This window comes from Acomys russatus, chromosome 14 (assembly GCF_903995435.1).
Source record: "Acomys russatus chromosome 14, mAcoRus1.1, whole genome shotgun sequence".
Taxonomy (NCBI): domain Eukaryota; kingdom Metazoa; phylum Chordata; class Mammalia; order Rodentia; family Muridae; genus Acomys; species Acomys russatus.
Genome location: NC_067150.1, coordinates 19,165,500 through 19,193,120, shown reverse-complemented (window position 1 = coordinate 19,193,120; position 27,621 = coordinate 19,165,500). Strand labels below are relative to the sequence as shown.

General features: G+C 39.2%; 1 protein-coding gene across 1 annotated transcript; it reads left to right on the top strand.

Annotated features, from left to right (window-relative positions):
- Positions 1-369: 369 nt before the first annotated feature.
- Positions 370-27,406, top strand: Herpud2 (HERPUD family member 2). Its single transcript, XM_051156093.1, has 8 exons — positions 370-1,167; positions 14,354-14,431; positions 17,341-17,454; positions 18,169-18,320; positions 21,777-21,899; positions 24,899-25,222; positions 25,913-26,027; positions 26,528-27,406. The coding sequence occupies exons 1-8, from the start codon at positions 1,021-1,023 to the stop codon at positions 26,687-26,689; spliced, it is 1,215 nt and encodes a 404-aa protein (XP_051012050.1). The 5' UTR covers positions 370-1,020; the 3' UTR covers positions 26,690-27,406.
- The last annotated feature ends 215 nt before the right edge of the window (positions 27,407-27,621 follow it).

Genomic DNA, 27,621 nt, shown 5'->3' with positions numbered 1-27,621 from the left:
TTGCAAGCAGCTGACACTCAGGAAAATTAGAGCCTAGGTTTGACTCATCACCAGGATCGATAAGCGATTATAAATTTGCCGAGCCAGCGCGTGGGGCGGAGCACTTCCAACACTTTCGGGGTGTGGTGAAGGCGGGGTACACTGATGTCAGTCACGCCAGTGGTCCCGCCTTATCCCCGTCGGCCATTCAGCAGGCCAGAGGGCCTCGGGGGCGGGGCTGACCCGACCAGGCGAAAGGGAGTGCCGCGAGTGACGCACTTCCGCCTTGCGACTTCCGGCTTACCCGGGACCCGGACCCTCTTGACAACAATCTCGGGCGCTCGCGCGGCCCCGTCCCCGCCCTCCTCCTGCCTGCCACCTGCCGCCGGGTCGCGCCTAGCGGTATTCAGGAGGGCAGGCCGCGTCGCCCACTGCCACCGAGCCGCCCCGCTAGACGACGAAGGAGGGCGAGCGCCGCGGAGCAGGAAGGGAGCGGCGGCCGGAGGAGCCGCGGCGGCGCAGGGAGGCCTTCCTTCCCTCCGGCTCGCTCTGCTCCCAGCCGCAGCCTTGCTGTCCCCCAGGCTCGCCCTCGGCCGCGGCGGCCTTCCTTCCTCCAGGCTCGCTCTCCGGCCGCCACCGTCAGCTGCCCAGGCCGCGCGGGTGCTCGCGTGGGGCCTTGTTGCGTTTCAGCTCGGGGATCGTCGCAGGGGCGGGGCGCTGAGCGGTCCGCCGAGGCCTCCCCATCGTGTCCTCCCCGGGTCACCTGTCCACCTTCCTCCGCAGTCCGGAGCCAGGCGGAACCCAGACCTGGCGGGGACAGTTGCGCCCCCGGCCCGGCACCCAGAGCCTGCCGTCACTACCACCACCACCACCACCACCGCCCATCGTTGGTACCAGCAATGGCCTTCGTATCGCCCGATGTGCTTGTGACTGATCTGGATCCAGAATATTGAGAACTGACTTCTGTCCCCATCCCAAGCTCTGCCCGCCCAGTTAGGGCTTAGCTGCAGCGCCGCTAGACTGTCCGACTTTGAGAACATCATGGACCAAAGTGGGATGGAGATTCCTGTAACTCTCATCATTAAAGCACCGAATCAGAAATACAGTGACCAGACTATTAGCTGCTTCTTGAACTGGACCGTGGGGAAACTAAAAACGCATCTATCTAACGTGTACCCTAGCAAACCAGTAAGTGTGTAACTGGACGCAGCTGCTCTGACTTGCTGCCCGGTGTGCCTGCTACCTCCTTTCTCCCAGCTTGCCCCTTCCTCGCCAATCAAATAGGTCTCCATTCGAAACCCGAGGTTCTGAGGTTGCGGGTGTCTCCTGAGTGAACCACCATTATCATCTTCCTAATGAGGTTCAGTTAATTAGTATACAATTACCAAGAGACAAGAATTTGCAGTTACGAAAAAGGGACCATCTTCCATGGAACTTAAAGTCATCTAATGTGAATGAATGTCAGATGCCATTTTTGTTTTTCAGATAAAGAATCACTGTCCATATTACAACTTTCATTGCTTTCTAGGCTAAGGAGTTTGTTCATAGTGAAGAGAAAGTTTTCTTTTCTCTTGGAATAAGTATGTGACTTAGTGAAAATTATACTTTAACCATCACTCCATTGCACTGGTTATAAGTTGCAAACTCACGTTGTTTACCACATCCTGTCCCACATTTCTCCTGAAGCGGACACAGACATTGAGACAACTAAAGTCCTTTCACATAACCCAGTCATTTGATGCCTGTTTTGTTCTCTTGTATCATCTGTTTCGCTCATGGCCGAATGCCCTTGTTTCCCATTCTTAACTATTTCTTGGTATTGGAAAGATAAACAGAATGGTGCCTTAATTCAGATTTGAAGGGATGTAATTGGTAAGTCTTAGAATACTGTAGAGAAGTGTGTCGTATAGAATGTATTAAAATTAGGCTTTCATATTCTCGATTGTATAACTTTTCCATTCTTGAATATCTAGTATTCAACTACTAAATCTTATGTTTAAATAATAAAGAGGCTTGTTTCTTAGGGTGGGGAATGTTTTGGCATATTTACCACCAGCCAATTGGAAAGCAACTGCTTTTTAGGCCTCTTTCGTGCTCCTGAGTTTGGAAGATGCTTGATCAGTGTTAAGGTATTTGTGAATTGGAACTGTGTTTACTGCTGTTATTAAGATTTGGACTTCTGGACTAGCCACTGACTTAGTTTATTGCAAAAGATGGAGAATGATTTAAAAAAAAAACTCATTTGGCATTAGCTGTATTTGTGACACAAATATTTCCATTATGTGGGGAACACTTAAGTTACTTAAGTAGTTGGAACAAAGTACTAAAAAGTTAGAGCTTTTGCTTATTTAAAGCTCAAGTTTGAAAGTTAAGAGTTAGACAATGAAGATAACAACTCGCTGAGAAATTAGGATTTATAAGAATTTTTTTTACTACATATTTATTTCCTACATTTTAAAAATGGAGAGTAGACTGTGAGAATAGTTCTAATGGAAAGGCATACATTTTCACGGTGCTGTTCAGAAGACAGCCCCCAAATTTAAACTGCATTCTTAAGTCTTACACATCTTTTTGTATTTGTGTGTGTGTGATGTATATACCACTCAAGATGTATATAGACCATAAAAATGCTATTTTAAACCTATATACATCTGTATGGTGTGTATGTGGGTGAAATCTATGTGCTGCACTATATTACACAGTTAAAGGACGTGGTCTGCAGTGTGTGGATCAGGGTTTGCATTGAGCCTACAGGGGTGTAATCCTAACACTTGAGGAACTGCAAGCCCGGGGGTCAGCATTTCAGGGTCAGTCTTAGTTGCATGGTGAGCTTGAACCTAGTGTGATCCTGTCCTCCAAACCAAAACAAATGATGAGTATTCTAAAAATTTTCTCTTGTTAAAAACAAAACAACAACAAAAATCTATGTGAGAGAAATGTGAAGCCTGTTTGTCTTACCTGCCCTGGGATAAGTCTGCCTGAGGCTACAGGCTTGCCCTTGCACAGCTGGTCAGTAGTGGGGGAGTGTTGCTCCTCCTGAGAAGGAGGTCATTTTGCTGACTGTCTTTGCTGACTTGCCTGCCTCATAGACACTCGGGAGATTCTTCTGGAGGCTGCACCACATACTATCATTAATGACTTAACCTTGTGACATTTCTCCAGCAAGTTTTCCGAGTGGATTGTAATGTCCATAACTTAGAGTTTCTGTTCTGACTTATCACCTGAAACTACTTTGAAATATCACAGTTGTTGTATAATTGTATAGAAGACAGCAACTCTAGAAACTGGAGTCATTAAAGTTATCTTTGTAAGGTTACTTAGAATCCAAAACATTTTGTAGTTAAGATTATAACAGGAGTTTAGATTCATAGGATTGCCCACAGTGATTCACATTGGCTGTTTACATGTTTTACGTGTTGTATCCTACGTGTGTGTGCACGTGTGTGTGTGCGCTTCACCTCCTTCTGAGACAAGATCTTACTGTGTTGCACAGCATGATCGTAAATTCCTGGCCTCACGTGATTCTCCCGTCTCAGCTTCCCAAATTATGGGACTATAGGTGTACATGACTCTTCCTCCTCCTCCCCTCAACTACCAGCCTTTGAGAGTTAATGTTGCACTGATGACCCCACATTTTATATTATTATAATAATTAGCAATATAGTTTTAAGTACAAAGATGATGTTTTACTAGGTATGGAGGAGGAGGTATTTTCTAGTTAAGAATTTAGACATTTGTCATATATATGTGAAAAGTGTTTATAAATCATTAAAAACTTCCTATGTGGAATTGAACTCTTGGAGTTCAGTTAACTTCTAAAAAGCCTGTAATTGGTTTAGGAATTGGGAAACTTGCCAGTACCAGTTCATGTTCATAGTGTTTTAGGTCACCATAATGTATATAGGACATTTGTTATTATTGATGGAGTTAGTTTTTCAATCCTGAAATTGGCCTGAAGTGTGAAATAAGCATTCTTAAATTTCAGTAATTGTTTCAGAATGTTGAAGATACCTGTCAAAACCCCACTTTTTCATGAGTGTTGGGTTCTGGTCTGAACTTGGACTTAGTTATCAGAGATGTAAATATGAAAATGGTTGAACTTTGAGTTATTCAGTAGAATATACTATCCAACAGAAGTTAAAAATATGTGAATTTTGTCTAAGTCTGCTTAGGCACTTTCCCATCTCTCCTTGCTTACTGTTTGTTCTAATTTCAAATGGTAGCTAGAGATGGAGTTAACCTACCTTGGATTTGATGTTGAAGGCAAACCTTTCTAGTGCCTGCTGTCAAAATGCTTGTGATGTGTGTCTTACCTCTGGGTATGTTACCTCTGTCCTTGCTGTTTTAGGTGGTTAAAAACTAAGCAATCACTTTTAGTACTTAGATGTTCTATCTTCCCTGATTGGCTAGGGACGCTAATGCTGTCTCTTCAAGCAGTTCTTTTACTTTAATGTTCCATTGGCAATAGAGAAGCAAGGCTAGAACCAAATGAATAGGTTCTGTTCTGAGAATATAACATTCTGCAATCCAGAAGGAAAGAAGTTTTCTTTTCTGCAATGGAAATAGTGTCTTGCAGCCTTTGGAACTTTTTATTTGCTTTTTTATAGTTCCCTATTTCCTTACTTAGCACATTTTAAAAAATGTAACTTGACCATTTCAGGACTGTTGGAGTTCCAGGCAATAGAATACATATACATGAATACTTTTTGCAGTTGTCTTACATAATTTTAACAAATTTAAGAGGGCTTAACTCTTAACAGTATGGGTCAGATTTTTTCTGTCTTTTTTTTTTTTATTAATTTATTCTTGTTACATCTCAATGGTTATCCCATCCCTTGTATCCTCCCATTCTTCCCTCCCTCCCATTTTCCCCTTATTCCCCTCCCATATGACTGTTCCTGAGGGGGATTTCCTCCCCCTGTATATGCTCATAGGGTATCAAGTCTCTTCTTGGTAACCTGCTATCCTTTCTCTGAGTGCCACCAGGTCTCCCCCTCCAGGGGACATGGTCAAATGTGAGGCACCAGAGTTCGTGTGAAAGTCATATCCCACTCTCCACTCAACTGTGGCAAATGTTCTGACCATTGGCTAGATCTGGGTAGGGGTTTAAAGTTTACTGCCTGTATTGTCCTTGGCTGGTGCCTTAGTTTGAGCGGGACCCCTGGGATGGGTCAGATTTTTAAAAAAACATTTTGTGAACAAATGGGACTGTCAAAATTAATGTAAAGAAAAAAAAATAGGTTGAAGTTTTTAATGACCGTTGATTAAATTTCCCTTCAGTATTTTGTAGTCTTATCCTCATATCTTTTTCTTGGAAAAATAAAATCTGTTTAATTAGTGCTTTTGGGGAGCTCTAGACTTTTTAGTTAAATATTTTTCTTTATGTAATAATGATTTGTCAAAAATGGTTTTGTTTAATCGGTCTCATTTTAAGCTGCCGTTTAAACCAAGCCTTCTACTAAATACTTGATGTACTGTGTAATGTTTATCTGTGGTAGACATCTTGTGAAATTAGCTCTTTATAGAAGGGCAGACAGAGACTTGATGATTTTGCCTAAGGTCATAGAACTGAAGTAGAATTTGGATTTGAACCCAAGTTGGTCTGACTTGAAAGGTAAGGTCCTTAGACGCACGCACACCCCTCCACCTCCCAACACACACATATGGCTATAAACAATGAGATTGAAGGCTGCCATTAGTGACTTTACTGTATCAATTATATACCTATAAAGAGAAAACAAAGAATTGAACTATTAAAAGATGTTTGGGCCTAGGGAGATGGTTCAGCAGTTAAGAGTACTCATTGCTCTTGCAGAGGGCCAGGGTTTGAGTGCCAGCACCAACATTGCAGCTCACAAATGTCTCAAACTCCAGTTCCGGGGGATCTGATACCCTCTTCTGGCCGCTGTAGACATCAGGCACACATGTGGTGCATAGGCACATATGAAGGCACAGTACCCATACAACGGTAAATTATTTATTTATTTATTTATTTATTTATTGGTTTTTCAAGACAGGGTTTCTCTGTGTAGCCTTGGCTGTCCTGGACTTGCTTTGTAGACCAGGCTGGCCTCGAACTCACAGCGATCCACCTGCCTCCCGAGTGTTGGGATTAAAGGTGTGCACCACCATGCCCGGCAAGGTGTTTTTTTTTTTTTTTTTTTTTTTTTTTTTTTTTTTTTTTAATTTAAGAAAAAGATATACATTTGAATGCTATGACACCTAAAAGCTACATAGTTTAGTGAGTGACATAGCCTTTATTGTGCTAGCACCTAGTCAACTTCCTGTGTGGTTATTAATATTTATTCTGATAAGCTATAGGGAAAATATGGGAACATAGTATTTTTAGACTGTGGAACATGTTACTTTGGTCTGTCTCCTCATAGTGTATTAATTTCTGTACTTTGGCATTATTGTATATACATCTCACATGTGATTGAATGGCTTGTGAGGAGGAACCTTTAGTCAGGGCATATTTTTTTGGAATTCCAGATACTGTGTTTTCTGGAGATTCTGAATGCTTTGTTGCTGCAAAGAGATGGGGGTAGAGGCTATTTGGGCAACCGTGTTTCCATTTACAGTATTTCTGAATCATTCAGGGCTTTAGTCTGAGTGAATTTAATTGGAGAGGCATGTTTAAAAGTTTACAAAATTTATTTTTTCACAGAATCTATATTTTGTTTGCCTCCTTGTATTTAGCTTTTAAAAGCTATTTGACAGTCATGAGTGAGCTTTGTATGTGAACTGAAATGTTACAATTTCTATTTTTAAAGTATATATGTACTAGTTATTAGAACTAGCCAGTTAAAGATCATTTTCATTGGATCAGCATATATTAAAAAATCCACATATTATAAGCTCTAAATTAATATTCTGAAATTATGACTAATTTGATTATTCTAACGTTGGGCATAATGAGGGTATGACTTTTTAGTAGAGAGGGCTTTTTTGTCTCTTTTTTTTTCTTTATTTTTGAGACAGTTTTTTAAAAAAATTGGTTTATTCTGATTAACTTGCAAATAGAAGGATCATATGAGTAATTAAGAAATTACTCATACACTTGCCCACTCACAAACTATACATCTCAGTAAACTACTGTACAGTTAAAATGGACATTCTATTGCCTACATTCTATCCTTCCTTATATGTAAATCTCTCTTGGTCTCCTTTTAAAATTTTATACTATACCTATATTGATAACTGTATATATGTATATATATATATACATTTATACATTACAGGCTAGCATACACACATGAGGGCAAATGTGTGGAGACTTTGTTCCTGAGTTTGACATGATTTTTAAAAGTCCTATATGAGAGACAGATTTAGTCCTTGGTCGGTCGGTCGGTCGGTCTGTCTGTCTATCTTATCTACACACACACACACACACACACACACACACACACACACACACACACTTTAATCTTTTCATAGTAGTGAATCTTTTCAAGTACGAAAATTCATGTGTCAGCTTGTTGTGAATAGTTTGTTTACATTTTTCTGGATTTTTATGTATGGGTGTTTTCCCTAACGTGTATGTGTGTACTGTATGTGTACGTGGTGCCCACGAACATCAGGAAGGACTGTCAGATGCACACCGTTCCAGGGTACACACCCTGAGAGACCTTTGTCTAAGTGAGGCCCCACATCTAACTTTGCATTGTGTCCCCAAAAAGCCATCAATTTGAATCTGTCAGTGGATCAGTCTGTCAGAATCTTCACAGTCCAATCTCTTCCTAAACACCCCATTGGCTGACAACGAGTCCAATGCATGGATCTTCAGGGGATGTTTCACAGTGAAGCCATGGCATTCATAAAAGCTGGACAGAGTCACACATGCCCGCAGTCTTAGCTCTGGGGAGGCAGAGGTAGGGCGATTCCTAGGATTGCCTGTCAGTCAGTCTAACCAAGTTCAGTGTGAGTGATCGGATGAGGTCTAGCATACTGAGCTAAGGAACTTCTGTATATTTGGGCTGTGGTTCAGATCTATTTCTGCTCAAATTTCTTTTAGAAATATTCTCCGTAATAGTATCATTTATTTTTAATATTGTCAGGTTCTTTGCTTTGGTTTTATCTGCCGTGGCTTTTTGTTTGTTTGTTTGCCAGCTGGCTAAGTAGATGTTTGAGCAGAAGACGGCTGCCTCAAGGTTCCCGAGAGATCCATCAGGGTGTGTCCAGCTTGTTAGTTAGCTGGCCATGCCCCACCAGACACGGCCACTTTATCTAGGGAAGACTCAGGGAAGAAGTTTACTGCTGGGATCGGCTGGCTGTTGGCTGTAGACATGAAAGCCAAGAAGAATAATGTTACTAACAGTGATAGTTCTACTGATTTTGGGCTGCAGAGCCACAGGAACAGTTCAGTTCTTCTAACTTGCTAATACTGAGTCTTCTTAATTCTTATATTTAAAGCGCAACATTCTTTTTCCAGTGTGTGAAGCTACTGAGATCGGGATGGGGTGGGCGTTGTTACAGATGCTAGATCACTAGTTTTTACTAGTAGAGAAATGTAGTTCTCCCCTTCCCCAATTTCAGTTTGTTCCTTGAGAATTTCATACAGCGTGTTTTGATCATAGGGGTTTTCAGTCAAGGAAAAAGATAATGAAATGAAGTCATAGTTCAAATTAAACTGCAATTGTGATCTCAAATTGTGTATTTTTTTTCTAATGTGGTAGATTATGCCAAAGCATCTAGTTGCACATAAAAGTTATTGTTGCTTGGCTTGCCTCCTATTTCATTGGTACTTAAGTTGAGATGATTTTTTTTTTTTTTTTTAACAAGGAAAACTGTTAAATCTCACTTACCTAAGTTAGGCATATGAAAAACTCGTTTTTCTGTTTTCAAATCAAACAATTTTTTAAAAATTTAGCATGATCACAATGCATTTGAATATTCAGTTAAGAGCAAAAATATACTAAATTATAATTCATATACTGTAAGGTTTGTCATTTAAATTATACAGCAGTGGCATTTTGTATTTTCATAGTTACCACTATTGCCTGCTTGCAGCACATTTTCATCACCTCCCAGATATATGCCTTACCCAGTTAATAGTCACTCCCTATTCTTTGTCTCTGAGCTATTGGTAACCACTAATCTTGTCTCTGGATTTCTCTCTTTAGGACATTTTATGTAAGTGGAACATAGATATATGCCATTTGTACCTGGTGTCTTTCACTTACATAACAGTCATCTGTGTTATAACATGTGCCAGACACTTCTTATGGCTGAATAAGTCTCTGTATGTGTGTGCTTGTACTTTATGTCTTCACTCAGCAGTAGATGAACATTTGGGTTCTTACCATGTGTTGGCCATTATCAATGATGAAGTTACAAACATTCTTATGTAAGTGTTGATGTGGACATTTGACTTCAGCTGTTTCTGGCATATACCTAGGTGTGTGTGTTTCCTATTCTGTGAGTTCAGCTCCTACACACAAGACCCCCATTCCCCGGTCACTAGTTGCAAATCAATGATGTTGCTCTTGATATTCTATATTTTTTTTATACTGCATGGTCAGTTTTTCTTTCTATTAGACTATTCTTTTTGGCATACAGATGTTACTTCTTTCTTCTAAAAGAAAGATAGGAAGAAAGAAAGAAAAGAAAGAGGGAGACAAAGAATACTATATACCTTCTGTAGATTCTACTTGTCTTGTAACTGTGTCTTCTCTCCTGTGGGGCAAAATGCCTTGTTTTATATATTTGCTGTTTCTAATTACATTGCTGCCACATTGCTCTTTTCTCTTGAGTCTGTTCCAGTAGGTTTGATTTGGTGTTTGTTTATATCTGTCGCTCTACTAAGGTTGTTTTCATCAGCATTGCTGGTGATCTTTTTATAGGGTGCTTTGTGTAAAATGCAAAGATAAATAGAATAATGTGGGAGAAGATCCCTGTATATCAGAAGCCTGGAAACATATAAATAAGTATAAATAAATTTACTGGTACTTAGATACAATAGAATATTATGCATTTGTCAAAAAGAAGTAAGCTATTTATGAATGCCTAAGGTATTATCTACAGGATATACTGCGAAAGCATGGCATCAGAAAGCAAGCATAGTTTCCTGCCTTTTATGTAGTAATAAGGAAGAGAACTATGCATTTGTATTCTTAAAATGAGAAGGTATACAAAATTATAGGGGGAAGGAAAAGTTATGTGCTTGAACAAGGGTCACTTACAAATGCTTAGCCTACTGAGGAATGTGATGCCCCCTCCCCAGCATCCATTAACTGCCCATAGCTCCTCAGGGAAGAGTGGGCCAGTGAGCCCCTTCCTGGGCCCCGTCTTGTGCAAGTGGCCTCTGCTAATGTGAATTTGTGCTTGACCAGGCACGTCATGCCCAGAGATAGTCTTTCACACTTCTTCCCGTTCTCCAGCTTTTCCATTCTTTGCACCCCTTCTTCCACATGGTTTCCTGAGGCTTGTGAGGAAGGTGGTACAAGTGTCCTGTTTCAGACCGAACTCTCAGCAATACTGCATTCTCAGCTCTGACCAGTTATGGATCTAAAAATCACTGTTTCCCACTGCAAACAGAGGTTTCTCCGACCAAGGCTGAGAACAACACTAATTTGGTTTAAATATAAATATTTAAAAGTAAGTTTGATACCCTATACATTCAGCAAAACAACAGTAGTAGACCCTCGTAGGGCCTATGGCTTTCTTAGCTATAAGTCTTATCACCAGGTTTACAGTACCAGGCATGCATTATTACTATGGAGTGGGCCCACATCCAACTAAGAAATCAATAAAAATAAAAAGATTAGAGACATAACTCAATCTTGTATGTGACTCTTGTTTGAATTTTAGTCAAAACATCTCTAAGAAATTTTAGAGTGGTGAGAAAAATGTAGCTACTACATGGTTGGATGTGGCAATCTTGTAGTTGTTAAAAAGCAAAACCAAAATCTGGGTGTGGTGGCATATGCCTTTAATCCCAGAACTTGGGAGGCAGAGGTAGGTGGATCGCTGTGAGATCGAAGCCAGCCTGGTCCACAAAGTGAGTCTAGAACCGCCAGGGCCATACAGAGAAACCCTGTCTCAAAAAACAACAAAACAAAGCAAAGACAAAAGTGTAGAGATTGAGTCAAATCAAGTGAAAAGAGAAGTGCATTTGCTCTAATGTACTCTTCTAGAAGTGAGGTTTGGAGGGGGCAGGGAGGAAAAGGATAGATTAAGAATTGTAGAATGTCAGTTGTTCATGAATACCTGAGAGGTTTTTGTTTGCTTGGTTTGGTTTGTTTTTTAACATGGTAGTGGTTCTTTTCATTCCATCCCCTCATATGTTAGAGAATGTTTATATTGAAGTAAAGAAGGATGATCTTGGGGCTGGAGAGAAGGCTCACTGGTTAAGAGCACTGTCTGCTCTTCCAAAGGACCCGGGTTCAATTCCCAGCACCTGCATGGCAGCTCACAACTGTCTGTAACTCCGCTTCCAAGGGATCTGACACTTTCACACTAATGCACATAAAATAAAATTAAGTAAATTATTAAAAAAGAAAAAAGATCTTGCAAAAGGGTTGCTCTTAGGTCAAGTGATGCTACAATACTAGTATCTATTAATTAAATGTTTAGTCTGGTAGAAAAATGATAGTTTATGATTGTATAATACTTATAAGTGAATTTCTTTAGAGTTCATTTGGTCAGGTGTTGCCTCATTACTTAGCATTAACATGTGCATATATAATTTACCTTCACTGCTTGTAGGTTGCAGATTAAGAAGCTCTTGCTTTCTCGTAGTGTCAGCAGTCAATACTTGACTTGTAGTCACCAAAATGTGTGAAAATTCCTCTGAAGACACCAGGGGAGTACCATCTAACTCACTTTACTTCTGAAGATGTACTGTCAGATCCCATCTCTAAGTCCCATAAGTCTGCCCTTCTCCTTCCTTCAGATAGGGGTTCTTAAACAGTTTGCACCTGTGCTTCTGACCAACTGACTCTAAATTGATCTCCTTAAGACTCCCTCCTTGGGTTTGATTAATGTGGTAGAGTGGGTCACAGAACTCAGGGATAGCTAGTGGCCAGAGCTGCATGGGGTGAAGTGTGGGAGAAGAGGTGGTGGTGAGTTTCTATGCACTCTTACTTTCTTTTTTCTTTCTTTCTTTTTCTTTTTTTTTAATCTTTGGTTTTTCGAGACAGGGTTTCTCTGTGTTAGCCTTGGCTATCCTGGACTCGCATTGTAGACCAGGCTGGCCTTGAACTTACTGCGATGCACCTGCCTCTGTCTCCCGAGTGCTGGGATTAAAGGCATGCACCACCATGCCTGGCTTGCTGGAGAGATGGCTCAGCGGTTATAAACATGGCTTGTTCTAGCAGAGAACCCGACAACCTGAGTTTGGTTCCCAGTGTCCCCTGTGGCTCCTCACAAGGATCTCTAAGCCCAGAGTCAGTGCATGCACTCTCTCAGAAATCCAGGGGGAAAAATACCAATGGATGGAAAAGGAACAACAACAGAACTTTTTTAAAAAGAAATTTTATTAGTTTTTAAATTTCAAGTCTCATGTGTTTTGATAATATTTAACACATTTCTTTCCAGATTCACTTCCCTCTTCCTCTACCCAACTCTGTGTCTTTTTATTTTTATTTTTTTAAGCCCTTCAAGACCAAATTGTGCTGCTCAAAGTATTCTTTGATGGGCCTTAAACTCTCATACTTATTTGCCATAGGGGATAAGGGATTGAGCTGGACAGCCAGCTTGGTATGCTGCGTAGGTGAGTGTGTACAGAAAGGGGATGGTAGAGACATTTTAGATCTTCTCTAGCTAATGCCACAACCTCTCTACTTGCTTCCCTGTTAGCTACCCAGAAACTTTTGGCACTCAGTTGTTTTGGACTTTTATAAAAATAGGTATGATTGATTAAATCCCTGACCATTTGTTAACTCAAACTGGACGTTCTTTCTGGAGATTCGGACAGGAACTGACAACTCTAATCACAGTGCTGGGTCCCCTGGAAACCAAGCCCTATCCCAAGACCATTTATTGCTCTCTAGATACTAGTTATTAGCCAACAAAATCTAGAGCAGCAGTTCTCAACCTGTGGGTTGCAACCCTTTTAGGAGTTGAACCACTTTTTCACAGGGTTTGCATGTCACTGCCCTGCATATCAGCTATGATTCACAACAGAAAGATTACAGTTATGAAGTAGCAAAGAAAATAATTTTATGGTTAGGGGTCAATAGAACATGAGGCACTGTATTAAAGGGACGAAGCATTAGGAAGGTTGAGAACCACTGTTCTAGAGTGTAAAGATTTTAGGGAGTGGGGTTAAATGACAAGAAATGAGATGACGGCCAAACGCAACGTGTATTTCTAATGTCATAGAACTCTGTTAATTTTTTATGTGCTGGTTTGAGTTTTTAAGTCTTGGCACCAAGAAAAATTGTATATATTTTTAATACAGGAATTTACACGTTGCATTTTAGAAATAGCATGTTAAAACCATGTCTATCATTTAAGCATTTTGGAAGGATAACTGCATTTCCCTAGTGTCTTTGATGTCACTCACCATGACAACATCTATTATGACTTTTAGATTTATGACTCTTGCCATAGCCATGCTGAAAATTAAAATTGTATTTATAGCTTGGATTAGATTTTGGATTTAACATTTGCTTTGGCTAATAAATGTTCATGGAATTTAAGGAATGTTTGCAAAGAGACCTTATGGGGACTACAAAGACACTAATTCTAAATAATGCTAACAATGTGAACTTTAGAAGATTTATCATGAAGTACAAAGTGTAACAGAGCCAACCAGAACATTTCTACTATGTGTTAGATGTAGAGGTGACAGCTGAATCTCCATGGACTTGGGTTGACTTTTCTTCGGTCTTGGTGTTTTGAACATGTGTAGACAGTTGTGAGTGGCAGGAATAGTTAAAGCTAGACTAGTTATGGAAACTTGCTTTTAAATCCAAATGACTTTCAAATTAAGACCAATAAATTCTTGTTTGGAAGGATGAAAATAAATCTTTATATACTTCGTATTAAAAAATACTGACAAAACAGTTCAAAAAAGCTGGTGATCTTGAAAATTTGTCTTCTATTGATAAATGATAGAAAGCCTTTTGCTTTTTCATTTATATGATCTTAAAGACTTTTAATTAAGAGCACTACATTACAGCTGATAAACAAACCTCCAGTTTACTTTTTTTTGGTCACACTTTATGGTATATGATCAACATTTTATGTGATTATAGATATGCTGCCATTTGTTTAGCTTTTAAATGCCTTCAGCAGAACTTGGGACAAAAATATTCTTAAAATATATATCCCTAAAGAGAGTTTAGTTTTATCCATATTTACTCATGTTTTGCCACCTTTAAATTTGTATAATTAAAAAGCTGAAGTCTTTCTTCTATCCCACTTCTAGTTGACGAAGGATCAGAGACTGGTGTATTCGGGCAGACTGCTTCCTGACCATGTGCAGCTGAAGGACATCCTCAGAAAAGTAAGCTCTCTTTCTATCTTAGATGAGTGAGAGAAGCCACCTCTCAAATTTTCTCTAGCCAGAGGAGTTCATCAACCCCTGCGGGTAGCAGAACCAATAAAAATAAGTCATAACAGAGCATAGAGGTAGTTTGGCTAACAATTTTGCATGTCCATCTGAGGTAAACCTGAAGTGGGGTGACATTTGTGTTCATATATTTTTTATCTTTTAGAAGAAAATATTGACCTGTCAGTACTCAGTGGGGAAAGATTGATAACATCTCTTTAAACCCATTTTCAACCAGGCTTTGTGACATTTTAATAAAAATTGTGTGAGTTAGGAATTTAATTTCAGGAAAGGGGATAGGATGACGACTAAGTGGCATATCTGTTACCAGAATGTAAAGGCACCAGGCAGAGCTAAGTGTGCTTCAGTGTAGCTTTCTCCAGTCAACTTGATTTTGATGTCCTTTGTGAAGGTTTTACTTTTATAACCTTTTACTCTTGATATCTACTTTTTGTTTGTGAATAAAGAAAAATTGAATAGCTTTATACTTTGTATTTGGCTTTGTATCTTAACTTTAAAAAATTTGTTTACATAAATATTTATATTATTACACATAAATAAAATAAACTACATACAGCAAAAAGAACCATGAAACAATCAGGAATTATGTAAATGCTACATTCATAGTGTTTTGGCTGTTTGTATTTGGCAACCTTGAAGAACATTTTCCTACCTTGGTGAGTTTAAAATTCTGAATGCAAATCAGTATCTAGCATATCTTATCTCTGTCAACTTAAAATATCTATCTAGACCTAAAAACAACTTACCCCCTCAACAACTAAACTTAATTGTAAAACTAAACTATCTGGTCTTCAACCCCATCAGAGGCTTGAGAAGGGATAAAATTAATTACCTGATGTACCTTAACTCTAAACACAGGTGTTTCTGATGTGTCATATTCTGTTTATGATCACCTGTGGGAAACACAAAATGTTTTGGTTGTGAGCCTAGCCTTTAATGGCTGAGCCATCTCTCTAGCCTGGGAAACATAAAATATAATGTCAGTATGTTTCTTCTACTATGTGACATTTTAGCTTTGCCATTGTGGCTTTGGCTGTTCAGTTGCATGACTTCAAAAAGCTATAGTGTTTTACCATCTGCTCACCTTAAAAATATTGCAGCTTATAGCACAAAGATTTCTCATCCACTTTCCCCCTAAGGCATAGTCTTACCCCAGCTGTTGTAACCCTGCTTTAGTTGTTCATCTGTTGTGGTCAGTGGACACCATTACTCAGAATACTAAAGTTACCACTCTAGGTGATGCAGGCTCTATGGATTTTGATGAATGTCTAATTACATGTTTGCACCATTATGGTGTCATACAGAATAGTTATAAACTATGCTTACTTTTTCATTTTTTTAACTGTTTGTTTGTTTTTGTAGAGTTGGGATTATCCCCAGGGCTTGGCACATACTAGGCAAGAGCTCTACCAGTGAGCTATCCCTAATATTGCTTTGTTCTCCTGTTTAAAACTATTATGCTGTCTTTGAAATACAGAAGCATTTCTTGTTCATTGTTTTCCAAACAACAGCTTGAAACCTGCACATGAATACTCTCAAAAGATTGTTGTTGACCGTATGTCAAACACTTCGGGCAGTGTTACATCAAAGTAGTTCTTTGAACTGTTACTGTTAAAGGTGGTTTCTTTTCAGAAAATGTTGCTATTGGCTCTATAAGCTGTTGAGTTGTAAAATGTTCTTTAGATGTGTTCCCTGAAGGTGAATCAATGCTGTGATTAACCATTATTAGTATGATCTTTTGGCACTGGATTTATAGAGATACACGGTGGATGTTTTTAGTATTCTCTGCCCAAAAGCCGAGAGATCCTCTATATCAAGAGAAACCACCTCATGCTGTCTGTCTGAAGCCTTGCCTTAAGCAGCATAGCCCCAAATGTCATCCTCTAGACTCCTAAGGGAGTTGTAGTTTATGTTTTTCAGTTTTATGCGAAAGCCTTTCGTGTATGTCTGGCATTGTACACACTCCATTGCTTTGGTCTGTTAACGACATCTTAAGTTTCTTTGAGGCTGCCCTTGCTTTCTTGGATTCATCTCAGAATTGAGCACGAGCCTGGGTTTCTGGTAGTTGATCAAGTTCTCTCTTTCTCACAGCAAGCATCTTGCTTGACTCCTGCTCCCCCACCCCTTGCCACTCTGCTACTGTTGTTAGTTGCTTTCTAGCTTACTAGCTTTATGTAAATGTATGTGTACTCTCACTAAAGCCTCAAAGCCCACCGAGTCATTATTTAAAATGTCTTCTCTCATCTGTAGTTGTAAATTTGTGGAAATAATATGTAATATTTATAGAATATATAGAATATAGAATTCAAGTATATGCTCTATATCTGTTTATAAATGTTATAAGATAAAAATGTTGGCTTAATTTAGAAAGCAGTACAAAGCTGTACTTCACCTTGCTAAAATTAAAGCAAATGAGATTGAGTTTCTTTTATCAATACATTCAAGTAACCAAAATATTTTTCACTATTCAATGTTCTGAAAGTTCAATGTGACTCTATATATTCTGTTATTAAGACACTACATGCTTTTATATTGAAGTAATAGTTTGTGTTGATAAAATTTTGTACTATTTGTTGCTTCAAGCCTACTTTATGTATGCCAACTACTGTTAACATAATAATTATTGGTTACTTTAACCATTCTTTAAGCATGGGGAGAAATGTTGAATTAAGAAGGCCACAAAGTATTAAAATGGCAAACTTATCTCCAAATACTAGAACAATTTATTACTAACAAATGGCTAAGCTAGAAAGGAAAGGAATGTCAGTCTTAAGTATTTCAGCTTAGCTAGTGACTTTTTGAACTATACATTTTTCTTTATATATGATCTTCTTTACTTTTAGCAAGATGAGTATCATATGGTTCATCTAGTGTGTACTTCCCGGAGTCCTCCCAGCTCTCCACAGTCGAGCAGCCGCAGAGAATGTCGTGAAGCACTGGCATCCAGCACCAATTCTGTGAGTGATTTTGAGAGGAGTAAACATTGAACTTTGCTGATTTTCTTTTTCTGCTCTAAAATCTAAATGGAGGGCTAGGGTGTACTTCCATAGAACAGCACTTGCTTAGCAAATGTGAGGCTCTGTGTTCAGTACTTACCACAACAAAGGACAAACACAAACTTTGATAGAAGGTCTCCGGTGACTTTGGCTGGTCTTGAATTCATTGCATAGCTGAGGCTGGCCCTGAACTGCTGATCCACTTGCTTTTACTTCCCAGTTCCTGTGATCAGAAGCCTGTGTGGCCACGCTCAGTGAGATTGTGTGGGAACGTTAGAATATAACACTTAACATTCATTTAGGTACACAGTGTTAGTTTACTTTGAAGCCTGTGTTCACCATGAGTTACATAATTTGATGAATGGTCAGGTCAGCAATGGAGCCAACCTTAACAGATTTAATTACTGAAATACTCTGGAAACAGAATATTGATGGGGTTATATAATATGTTTTTATATATATATATATATATATATATATATATATATATATATAATCATGTGGATCTTTAGGCTAGTGAACTTTTAAAAATATTAAGGTATAAAACATATTTTATTTAATGTGATTTAAGTTATTTAAATCTAAGTGATCCCAGTTCCCTCTGCAAAAGGATTTTATAAATACATGTTTAGCAAGATGTAATTACTTTTTTTTTTCTTGCTTGCTTTTTTGTAGAATTCAGATCATTCAGATTCAACAATCCCATCACCCAGTCAAGAGAGTTTGTCATTAGTTGCTGGTTCTTCAGAAGGATTGAGGCAGCGCACCCTTCCACAAGCACAGGCTGACCCAGCCCAGAGTCATCAGTTGCCATATGTAATCCAAGGGTAAGTGAAAATATGGGTCATAGTTAGGGCCCTCTGAAAGTCATCAAAAACATTTACTTTTGATTTTTTCATGGTAGCATATTTTTTATTATTAAAATACATTTGAAACTCACTTATTTTTCAAGTATTTTCACATGCTTTATTTACAAAGAGATGAACTAGAAATAAAATTAGGCAATTACTGAAAGTGAAAACCTGAAAAAAAGCAACAAAACACCTATAGAAAGTAGCAAAGAATATTAAATGCTAAGTATATTATGTAACAACAATATGTAGTAGATTGAATGAATAGATAAGTTATTTAAACTTTTTTTTTTCAAAATTTCATATACAAAAATTTGTCTCCTGTAACTTACCCTCATGTTCCCCAGCACCCCCTCTTCCACAGCTTTATGTATATATTTGTTTTGCTTTTTGAAAAATTCACTAAGTTCAGTTAGTGCTGCCCATATATGCATGGGTATAGGGCCATCCACTACAGCAAGGGAAGCCCAGCAGTGGCTACATCCTCAAGAAAGAATGGTTTCCCTCCCCGCCAGCAACTCTCACTGTCAGGAGCTTCTAAGGGGTGTCGCTTAGAGATCTTTTGGTTGGGTTGCTCTTGTGAAAGTCTTGGTCTTGTGCAAGTAACACAGCTGCAGTGAGATCATGATTACTATAGCTGTGTCATGTCCGGAAGATTATTTTACAGGAGCCCCAGATGTCACCCCAGCTCTCACATTCCTTCTACCTCCTCTTTCAAGATGTTCCTGGAGCCTTGGTGTTGTGTTAATATAGATGTGCCAACTAGAGGGAGCTGTCAGACTTTACTCTCTCAGCACTTGGACCAACTGTCCATCTCTCCTTTGACTGAATTGACTGAAAAGAGAAATGGTTAAGAGCGGCCCAGGCGTATGGGCACAAACATAAATACTTAGAAGATGTCTAAGTTAGAATTTTATTGCTGTGAAGAGACATCCTGACCAAGGTAAAAAAAATTAGCATGGCAGCATTCAGGCAAACATGGTGCTGGAGGAGCCCAGAGTTCTGCATCTTGATCCACAGGGAGCAGAAGGGGACTGGATTCCACACTGGGTGGAGATTGAGCATAGGAGAACTCAAAGCTCATTGACAAACTTCCTCTAACAAGGCCATACCTCCTAATAGTGCCATTCTCTATGGCTAAGCATTTAAACACATGATCCTATGAGGACTATTTTCTTTTTCTTTTCTTTCTTTTTTTTAATGAGGACTATTTTCATTCAAACTACCACAGAAGGCAATTTGACAGCATGATCCAAAAACAAACAAACAAACCATAGCAAGTTCTACTTAAGGGCCTGACTTCCCTCCTGTGAAACAGGTCTCAAGTCCAATAAGAAGGCAGTTAGTTACCCCATAACAGTCATGCCTTCATTGTGCCCATATACGTAGCTTGTCTGGCAGGTCTCTGTTGTAGCATTCAGGGTCCAGGGCAGCAGCCTGCGTAGTGCCTTCTTGAAGCAAGAATGAAGTCTCTGGTTAGTTTAGATTGATTTCTGTATATCCTGCAATCAAATTATGTGGTATCTTCAAACAATAAGGCCTTATCACGTAGTTATGGTGGAGAATTAAGAGCATTGGCAATAACGAGTTGTTTTGGAGACGACTTGTTCTTCCTTGAGTAATAACTCATAGGGAGGTATCTCATGGCTTATGTTGAAGAGTTCATTTAATAACCCGTGTCTTCTGTGAGTGACATTGTCTATCCTTGCAGAGTAGTTCCGTTTGAATTCTTATTTTTTAAAGTTGTACTTTGTGTAAGAGTCTCAGTAGTAGGATATGAAGTTCTTTGGGTATAAGTCCATGAGTAGTGTAGCTGGGTCATAGGGCAGTTCTCCTTCTTTCTTTTTTTCTTCCTTCCTTCCTTCCTTCCTTCCTTCCTTCCTTCCTTCCTTCCTATTTTCTCTTTCTTTCTCTCTCTTTCTTTCTTTCTTTCTTTCTTTCTTTCTTTCTTTCTTTCTTTCTTTCGTGGACTGCTAGACAGACTTCCAAAGTGGCTGCACTGGTCTGTGTTCCCACTAAATATAAGTGTTTCTCTGTCACCAAATCTATGCCAGCATTCATTGTCATACTGTGTATCTCTGTAATGCTGGCCATTCATACTAGGGTGAGGAGGATTCTTTATTTTATTATTTATTTATTTTTTAAAGCCCATTTGGGTTAGAACCATGTAGGGACTGTGCCTGCTGCCACAGTCTGAATTCATACATGTGTCAGTCCTGGTATGTTTCCTTGTATGCTCCATCGCCACTAGCTTTTACAGTGTTTCTACCTCCTTTTTCCCAAGGTCCCCTGAGCTCTGAGGGGAGGAATTCGATGGAGACATCACATTTAGGGTTGAGCGCTCCAAGGCCTCTCACTCTCTACAGTTGGTTGTGGGTCTTTTTGTTCCCGTCTACTCTGGGGGGCAAGCTCTGAAGATGGCTGAGCAAGGCACTGATCTATGAGTAAAGCAGAGTGTCATTAGGAGTCTTTATTGCAGTCCTATATTAAATATTCTGGAGTTACAGCCTTATTTAAGGGCTAGGGAATAAAAGTGAAGTGATCAATTGCAACTTTTGGTTATGATCAAATATCTGGCAAGCAACTTTGAGGGAGGAAGGGTTTAGTAGTTGGCTCTTGGTTTGAGGACACACAGTCCATGGTGGGGAAGGCACAGTGGCCGAAGTGTGAGATAGCTGGCCACAGCGGGTCAGGAAGCACAGAAGTACAGGAAGTGGGGCTGTGGGCTATTTAAGGTCTGCCCCTCTGCCCTTAACTCACTTTTCCCAGCAAGACTGCATCTTCTAACGGTCCCACAACTTTCTAAAACAACATCACCAGCTCAGGGCCAAATTACATTCAGATCACAACACTGGTGTTTACTGAATACAGAGTGACAACATTGTAAAGATAATTCCATTTCAGAATTAGGGACACCGAAGCATAAAGTAAATGATGACTTTCTACAAGTTTTATTAAATTAATAGAATTTCAACTTAAAAAAAATTCAGAGGTATGTTCTTCACCCTTGGTTCTTTTAAAGGTCATTTTACACTTGAAATGTTTGTATTTTAAATTATTTAGCTGCTGTATTTTTAATAAAATTTTATTACTTGGCTATGACTTATTTATCAAAACAATATGTCATGAAGTTTATTTTATAGCTTTTCTTTTTAAAGAGAATATACTTAAAAATCATGATATTCTTGGCTTTGTTCATGTTTGCTACATATTTTGTGCATGACTTATTTTGTCTATATACTTGGGCCCAGGGCCAGCTTAGCTAAGATGTAGTGTTTTATCTGAAGAATATTGAAAATCAGTATGTTTTCAGTAAAATTGAAAAATACTCTGTCAGTGGTTGACTTCCAGTTCACAAATCAGTTCAAAGGAATTTTTTTTTTCTTTTTTAGTTTTGACACATCAAAAGACTTCATTTATTCTTTATTGCAGAAATATGGATCACCAGTTTCCTGGGCAAGGTGTGCCACCTGGGTTCCCAGTGTACCCTGCTCTCAGCCCACTGCAGATGCTGTGGTGGCAGCAGATGTATGCTCATCAGTATTATATGCAATAGTAAGTCTATCTGAGTTCGTTGTTTTCTCTCTTACACTAGGTTGATTTGGGATTGAATTTGTTGCTATCATTACTTGGTTAGTTCAAAATTATTGAGTAGGAATAGGAATTTATAAACTCAGAAAATACTTTAAATTACTTGGTGAATGGAAAAAGCACTCCCCCCCGTCCCCCCCAGTTTCACATCAGCTAAAGCCTGCTCTTAGCCCCTTCTTCTGGCCCCTTATTCCATGTAGCAGGAGTCAGATACTTTGTGTTTGTTTTTGCTTTGTTTTTCAAGACAGGATTCCTTGGCTGTCCTAGACTTGCTTTGTAGACCAGGCTGGCCTTGAACTCAGAGATTTGCCTGCCTCTGCCTCCCGAGTGCTGGGACTACAGCGTGTGCCACTGAACCCAGCTCAGATACTTAAAAAAAAAGAAAAAGAACCTAATACAGAAGTCCAAAAGAGTATCCCTGAAAGGCTGCAGATCTACATGGGACAAAAATTCAAAGTTAAAGGGACCATAGGAAGTATAGGGCTCAGTGTGACAAACACGTTTGGTCACTACACTTGTTCCTGACTGTGGCCCGAGGAACTCGGTGTCTCATCACTGGGTCATGTCTCTGCTTTGCTCTCCCATTCGCCCTCATCCTGTCCACTCATTCCGCACTGAGCAGTTGCTGTTAGTGTCCTCTTCTGGTTTGCATGGCCCTCCTCCTCCTCGTTCCTGTGCGTCACTTGCTCCCCTTCTTCTCAACAACAGCATTCCTCACTCAGCTTGACAGATACTGACCGGCCTACTGTGGGTGTGCTGACACCCAGGGATCTGTTCTGGGCTGTGCTCTTAGATCTCTTTCTTCCATGGCTGCAGTTGTCAGCTCTCCACCTTCTGTACTGCTGGTGTCACTGCTTCCTCGGGAGGTCTCCTATGGTAATGGTGTTTGCTCTGAGGTCAGAACACCTAACTTTGGCCCCTTCCTTCTTTCAGTGCCTTTCCTTCTGACTTCTTTGTCAGTGATGCTTACCCTGTTAGTTGTCAGGAAAGTTCTTGGCCTTAGCCGTGTAAATTCTAGCTTCCTCCATTCCTGAACCTTACAGAAATGATACAACTGAGCTTCTGTTCTTTCTTTGAATCTTGCTTCCAAAGTTAGCCAGATCTTTTTTCTCATTTTAAATGTTTTACTTCACATTAGCTTTCTTTTCTGTCTCATACTGTAACTTTATTCTACTTCAAATAACTCTTCTACATGCTATTGAACCAGTCTCTCTCTCTCGGTCTCTCTGTCTCTCTCTCCGTCTGTCTCTGTCTCTTGAGACAGGGTTTCTCTGTTCTGGACTCGCTGTGTAGACCAGGGTAGCCTCAAATTCATTCTTCCTTCCTTTCTTTCTTTCTGCTTCAAATGTCTACTGACTTCCTTTCCTCCAGCCTAAAGGAGGAAATGTAGATGTACATATATACCTCTACAAAGCTTATCTGCATTAAGAACCTCTTATGCTAGTGTTCATTTATAACAGCTGGCTTCAGGGAGGGTATTTGTACCTTTTGTGTTGTCATAGTGACAGCTATCTTTCAGTGATGGCTTTGTGCCTAGTACTCTGCTTTACACCTTTTGTTCTGTTTGTGACCTCCATGAGAACCATGTAAAATGAGTGAGGCTTTCCTCTAGCTTACTGTTGAATCAAGTTACTGTGTACAGTGTGCGTGTTGTGTCTGTGTCTGTGTGTGCCATCTAATTTTTAAGTCTTAGGTTCTTACCTTTGAAATAGGTATGTATCCGAGGGGTCACAGGATAAGAAATGTTTTAAAACCAAAGGCGTTATTTAGAAACAAGGTTTCTAGGACATTTGTTTAAATAGGAATTTATAGCCTGTGGAACATCATTTCCTTAATTTTCTTCAGCTATCTTGACTAACTTAATTAGCAATTTAAGCATTTAAAATACTTAATAATAAAACAAATACATAATACAAAATAGTAAAACAAATCCCTGTATACCCATGTTTCAGCTTCAGTATTTACAAAATCATGTCAGTCTTATTATACAACTTCCCCCATTCTTATTATAATTTAAAAGCAAATCCCAGCCATGTTACTATTGGTGGTGGTGGTGGGGGAGACCTGTAATATATAGACTAATTCTAACCTTATTTTTCTTTGTGAGACAGGGTCTCACGTAGCTAGGGTTGGCTTCAAAGTGGATTTTTTGCCAAAGATGACCTTGAACTTTGCTCATAGTGCTCCTACCTCCCTAGTGCTGGAACTGTAGGCATGTGTGTGCTACTATGCCCAGCTTGATGTGGTGCTAGGCATGGAGCCCTGGGCTTTTATGCATGCTAGGTTGGCACTGTACCAACTGAGTTACAGACCTAGCCCTTTTTCTGACTTAAAAAAAGTAAAATTTCCTAAAATTACATTTTATTTTTACTTGTGAGTGTGTGCGCATGCATACTGTATCACACATGTGGAAGCAGAGGCAGCTTGTAGGATTGTTTCTCTTATTCCATCATGTGAGTTCCAGGGATCACACTGTGGCGGTCATCTTGCCAGCTGTTCTGACTTAAACATTCACATTATCACTACTTTTCAGGTCATGAGTCTTCTTCAGGGATCCTCAAATGGTTGTGTCCAAAAACCAGGGGTGGGATTAAGAAGTATTTTTTTTCCCAAGATTGATTTAATATTTAAACCCATATTTAGATAAGTATGTCAAAGAGGGGCCTGAGAGGAATTTGGTAGCTCTGACATGTAGAATAATAAAAAAGTAATTAATTAAAAGATTTGGTTACTTGTATTTCTTTCCCTTCTCTGATGTGGGCTTAGATGGGCAGGCTAACAGAACTCCCTTTCTGTAGATGCACCGGAAACTGCTTCCTAAGAAATATGGAGCAAGAGTGCAGTACTTGAGATAATGATTACAAAAATTTTATAATAACTAAAACATTAAAAAATTCATAGTATGTTAAAAGTTTGTTTCTGTTGTTGTTGTTGTTTTAAAAATATTTTGGTGACTATTTCAGTCAAGCTGCAGTTACAGCTCAGGCCACACCACATGCCAGCCCAGAGCAGCCTGCTGCATCCCCGCCTCTGAATGTGGCACATGGTCCTGGAGAAGAACCTCCACCAGCCCCTAACTTAGTGGCCCAAGAAAATGGGCCCATGAATGAGAATGTTCAAATGAATGCACAGGGGGGCCCAGTGCTAAACGAAGAAGACTTCAACCGTGACTGGCTAGACTGGGTGTACACATTCTCGCGAGCCGCAGTTCTCCTCAGCATCGTGTACTTCTACTCTTCCTTTAGTCGGTTTGTCATGGTGATGGGAGCCATGCTGCTGGTTTATTTGTGAGTGATGGATATTAACCGTTTGTGGTTTCTTTTAATTATCTTTTGAGACTGTTTATCACAGACACTGGCATAGCAGAGTCAATTAGAAATGTTGAAGGAAAGATTTTTTAATATTGGCCTTTAGGTATCCATCATGTTGATGCTGACCAAAAGCATGGGCAGGAGTTACCATGTAAGAACACTGATCAGAATTGTTGAAAAGCAGAGTATTTTATATAGGTTTTTAATTCAATGATTCATAGACTTCCAATTATTTAGAACTCAAGTATATGATAAATGCTTTCATAAGGGTGTTCTTTTAAGTTATATTTATCTATAATAAATCCTTTAAACATAGGTCACGCTCTTTTCATAAATAGATTGATGTTTTTCCTGGCCTTTCCTTCTCTCTAAGATGCAAAGAAATATACCTAGTTATATTTCATTTTTTAAAAAGCCCCAAAGGATTTGTGATTTATTGTGTCACACTGAGCCAGTTATGTCCAAGATAAGCTTTTAGATTTGAGTTGTTTTGTTTTGCTGTTATTACCTTGAGAAATTCCCTGGCTTGAAGGAAGATACTTGTTTTTTATCATTTATAATAGCTCCAATAGTTTTTATATATTTATTTATTTTAATGAGGGGCATTATTTTATTGTTACAAATACAAGTGTTTGTGGCTTCTTTTCTTTTTCTTTTACCGAACAGACACCAAGCTGGATGGTTTCCTTTCAGGCAAGAAGGCGGTCAGCAACAGGCTCCCAACAATGTTGAAGTTAACAATGATGGGCAAAATGCAAACAATCTAGAACTTGAAGAAATGGTAGGTTATTGAAGTTTGTGTAGATTTTAACGGTACATAGAGCTTAGGCGTATATGGGACAGAAACAGTGATGGACTCTTGAGTGTTCCATAAATAGCTGTGGAAGGCCCACAGTGAAAAGCTAGTGTGGAAACGGTGGTGGTTTCTTTCTTTTTTTTTTTTTTTTCCCAATGGTGGTGGTTTCATCTGTGGGACTTAGCATGAAATACTGGGTCAGTCATAGCATATGTTGGAATAAGCAGGAAGGATTAGCCTCTAAAAGTAATCCAGAAATAAAATTATGCCTGTGGTGAGAATTTACTGTGTTGGCAGTTATTTGCATACTGCAGAATTATTTATGAATTTTAGACATCACAAAGATTTCAGATGGCCCTGGATCTACCATTAGACCTACACACATAGAGTCCTTGCTACAGAGCATATTTAGCTGTCCCTTCTGCTATGATAGGTTGTTGTGTATCGTACTGATTACTCAGGGCTGTGTTTATGTTGTTTGAAAGGAGCGCCTTATGGATGATGGACTTGAAGATGAAAGTGCGGAAGATGCAGGTGAAGATGCCAGTGCAGTTCAGAGGCCTGGGTTAATGGCATCGGCTTGGTCTTTTATTACCACCTTTTTTACTTCACTAATACCAGAGGGGCCTCCCCAAGTTGCCAATTAGACCTGAAAAACTGTGCCAGCTGCAAAGGAGGGTTTGACTTTAGGAAAATGTTTTAAATAACAGTGCAATTTCAAAAAAAAAAGTATAACTTTGTTTTGATGATCATGTACAGAGGTCTTTTCTTTAAGCTTCTCACGCATATGAATATTTTAAGCACAAATGGACTACTAAGTGTGTGATGTTTTTGTTTTGTTTGTTTAAAGATCCTAACAGAACATAGAATAACAGTACTGGTCTTCCAGTTTTATTCATTTCAATTATGTGTAGTGCGCCAAGCGGAACCACTGTGTGTTGTTTCTTTAAAGAGCTGCTACACCTTTAAATGTTCATAGCTAGATGCCCAGCCCTTCAATGTGTACTTTGAATAAATATCTCTATTTTCTGTGAATTATCCTGAAAGTTTTAAACGGAAACAACCTCATAGTTTTTAATAAAGTCTATTTACCTAAAATGTGCTAGTAGCATCTTGCCCACCCATAAAGCAATAAACTTCTCAAAAATCTTAATTTTGACATTTGAATAAATGATGGAAACTTTCTATTTTAAGGACACATGTCCCATCAGTTGGAATTAGTACCTTAAAAGAAAAAAAAAAAAAAAGGGCAGCTCTTCATTGGAATTAAGTGATACAAAATGTTTGATATGGCAGTACTTTTATAAAATATGCTGGAAATTGCTCCCTGTAATTTTTTAAATAAATCAATTATGATAAACAGCCTTATGCGATATTTATTCAAGTTCTTCAATACTAATTTACCTACAAAAGTATGTTTAAGTTTTTGGGAGGGTTGTCTTTCAGGTCATTTTGGCCTTTTTCCATTCTAAAGGGTACCTCTTAGTTTTCAGGCCACCTGACACCAGCAGAAATGCTCATTGGGTTGGAGCCTGGGGCACCTACAGGGTAGTGGGAGAAGAGTGTAGAGATACTGAAA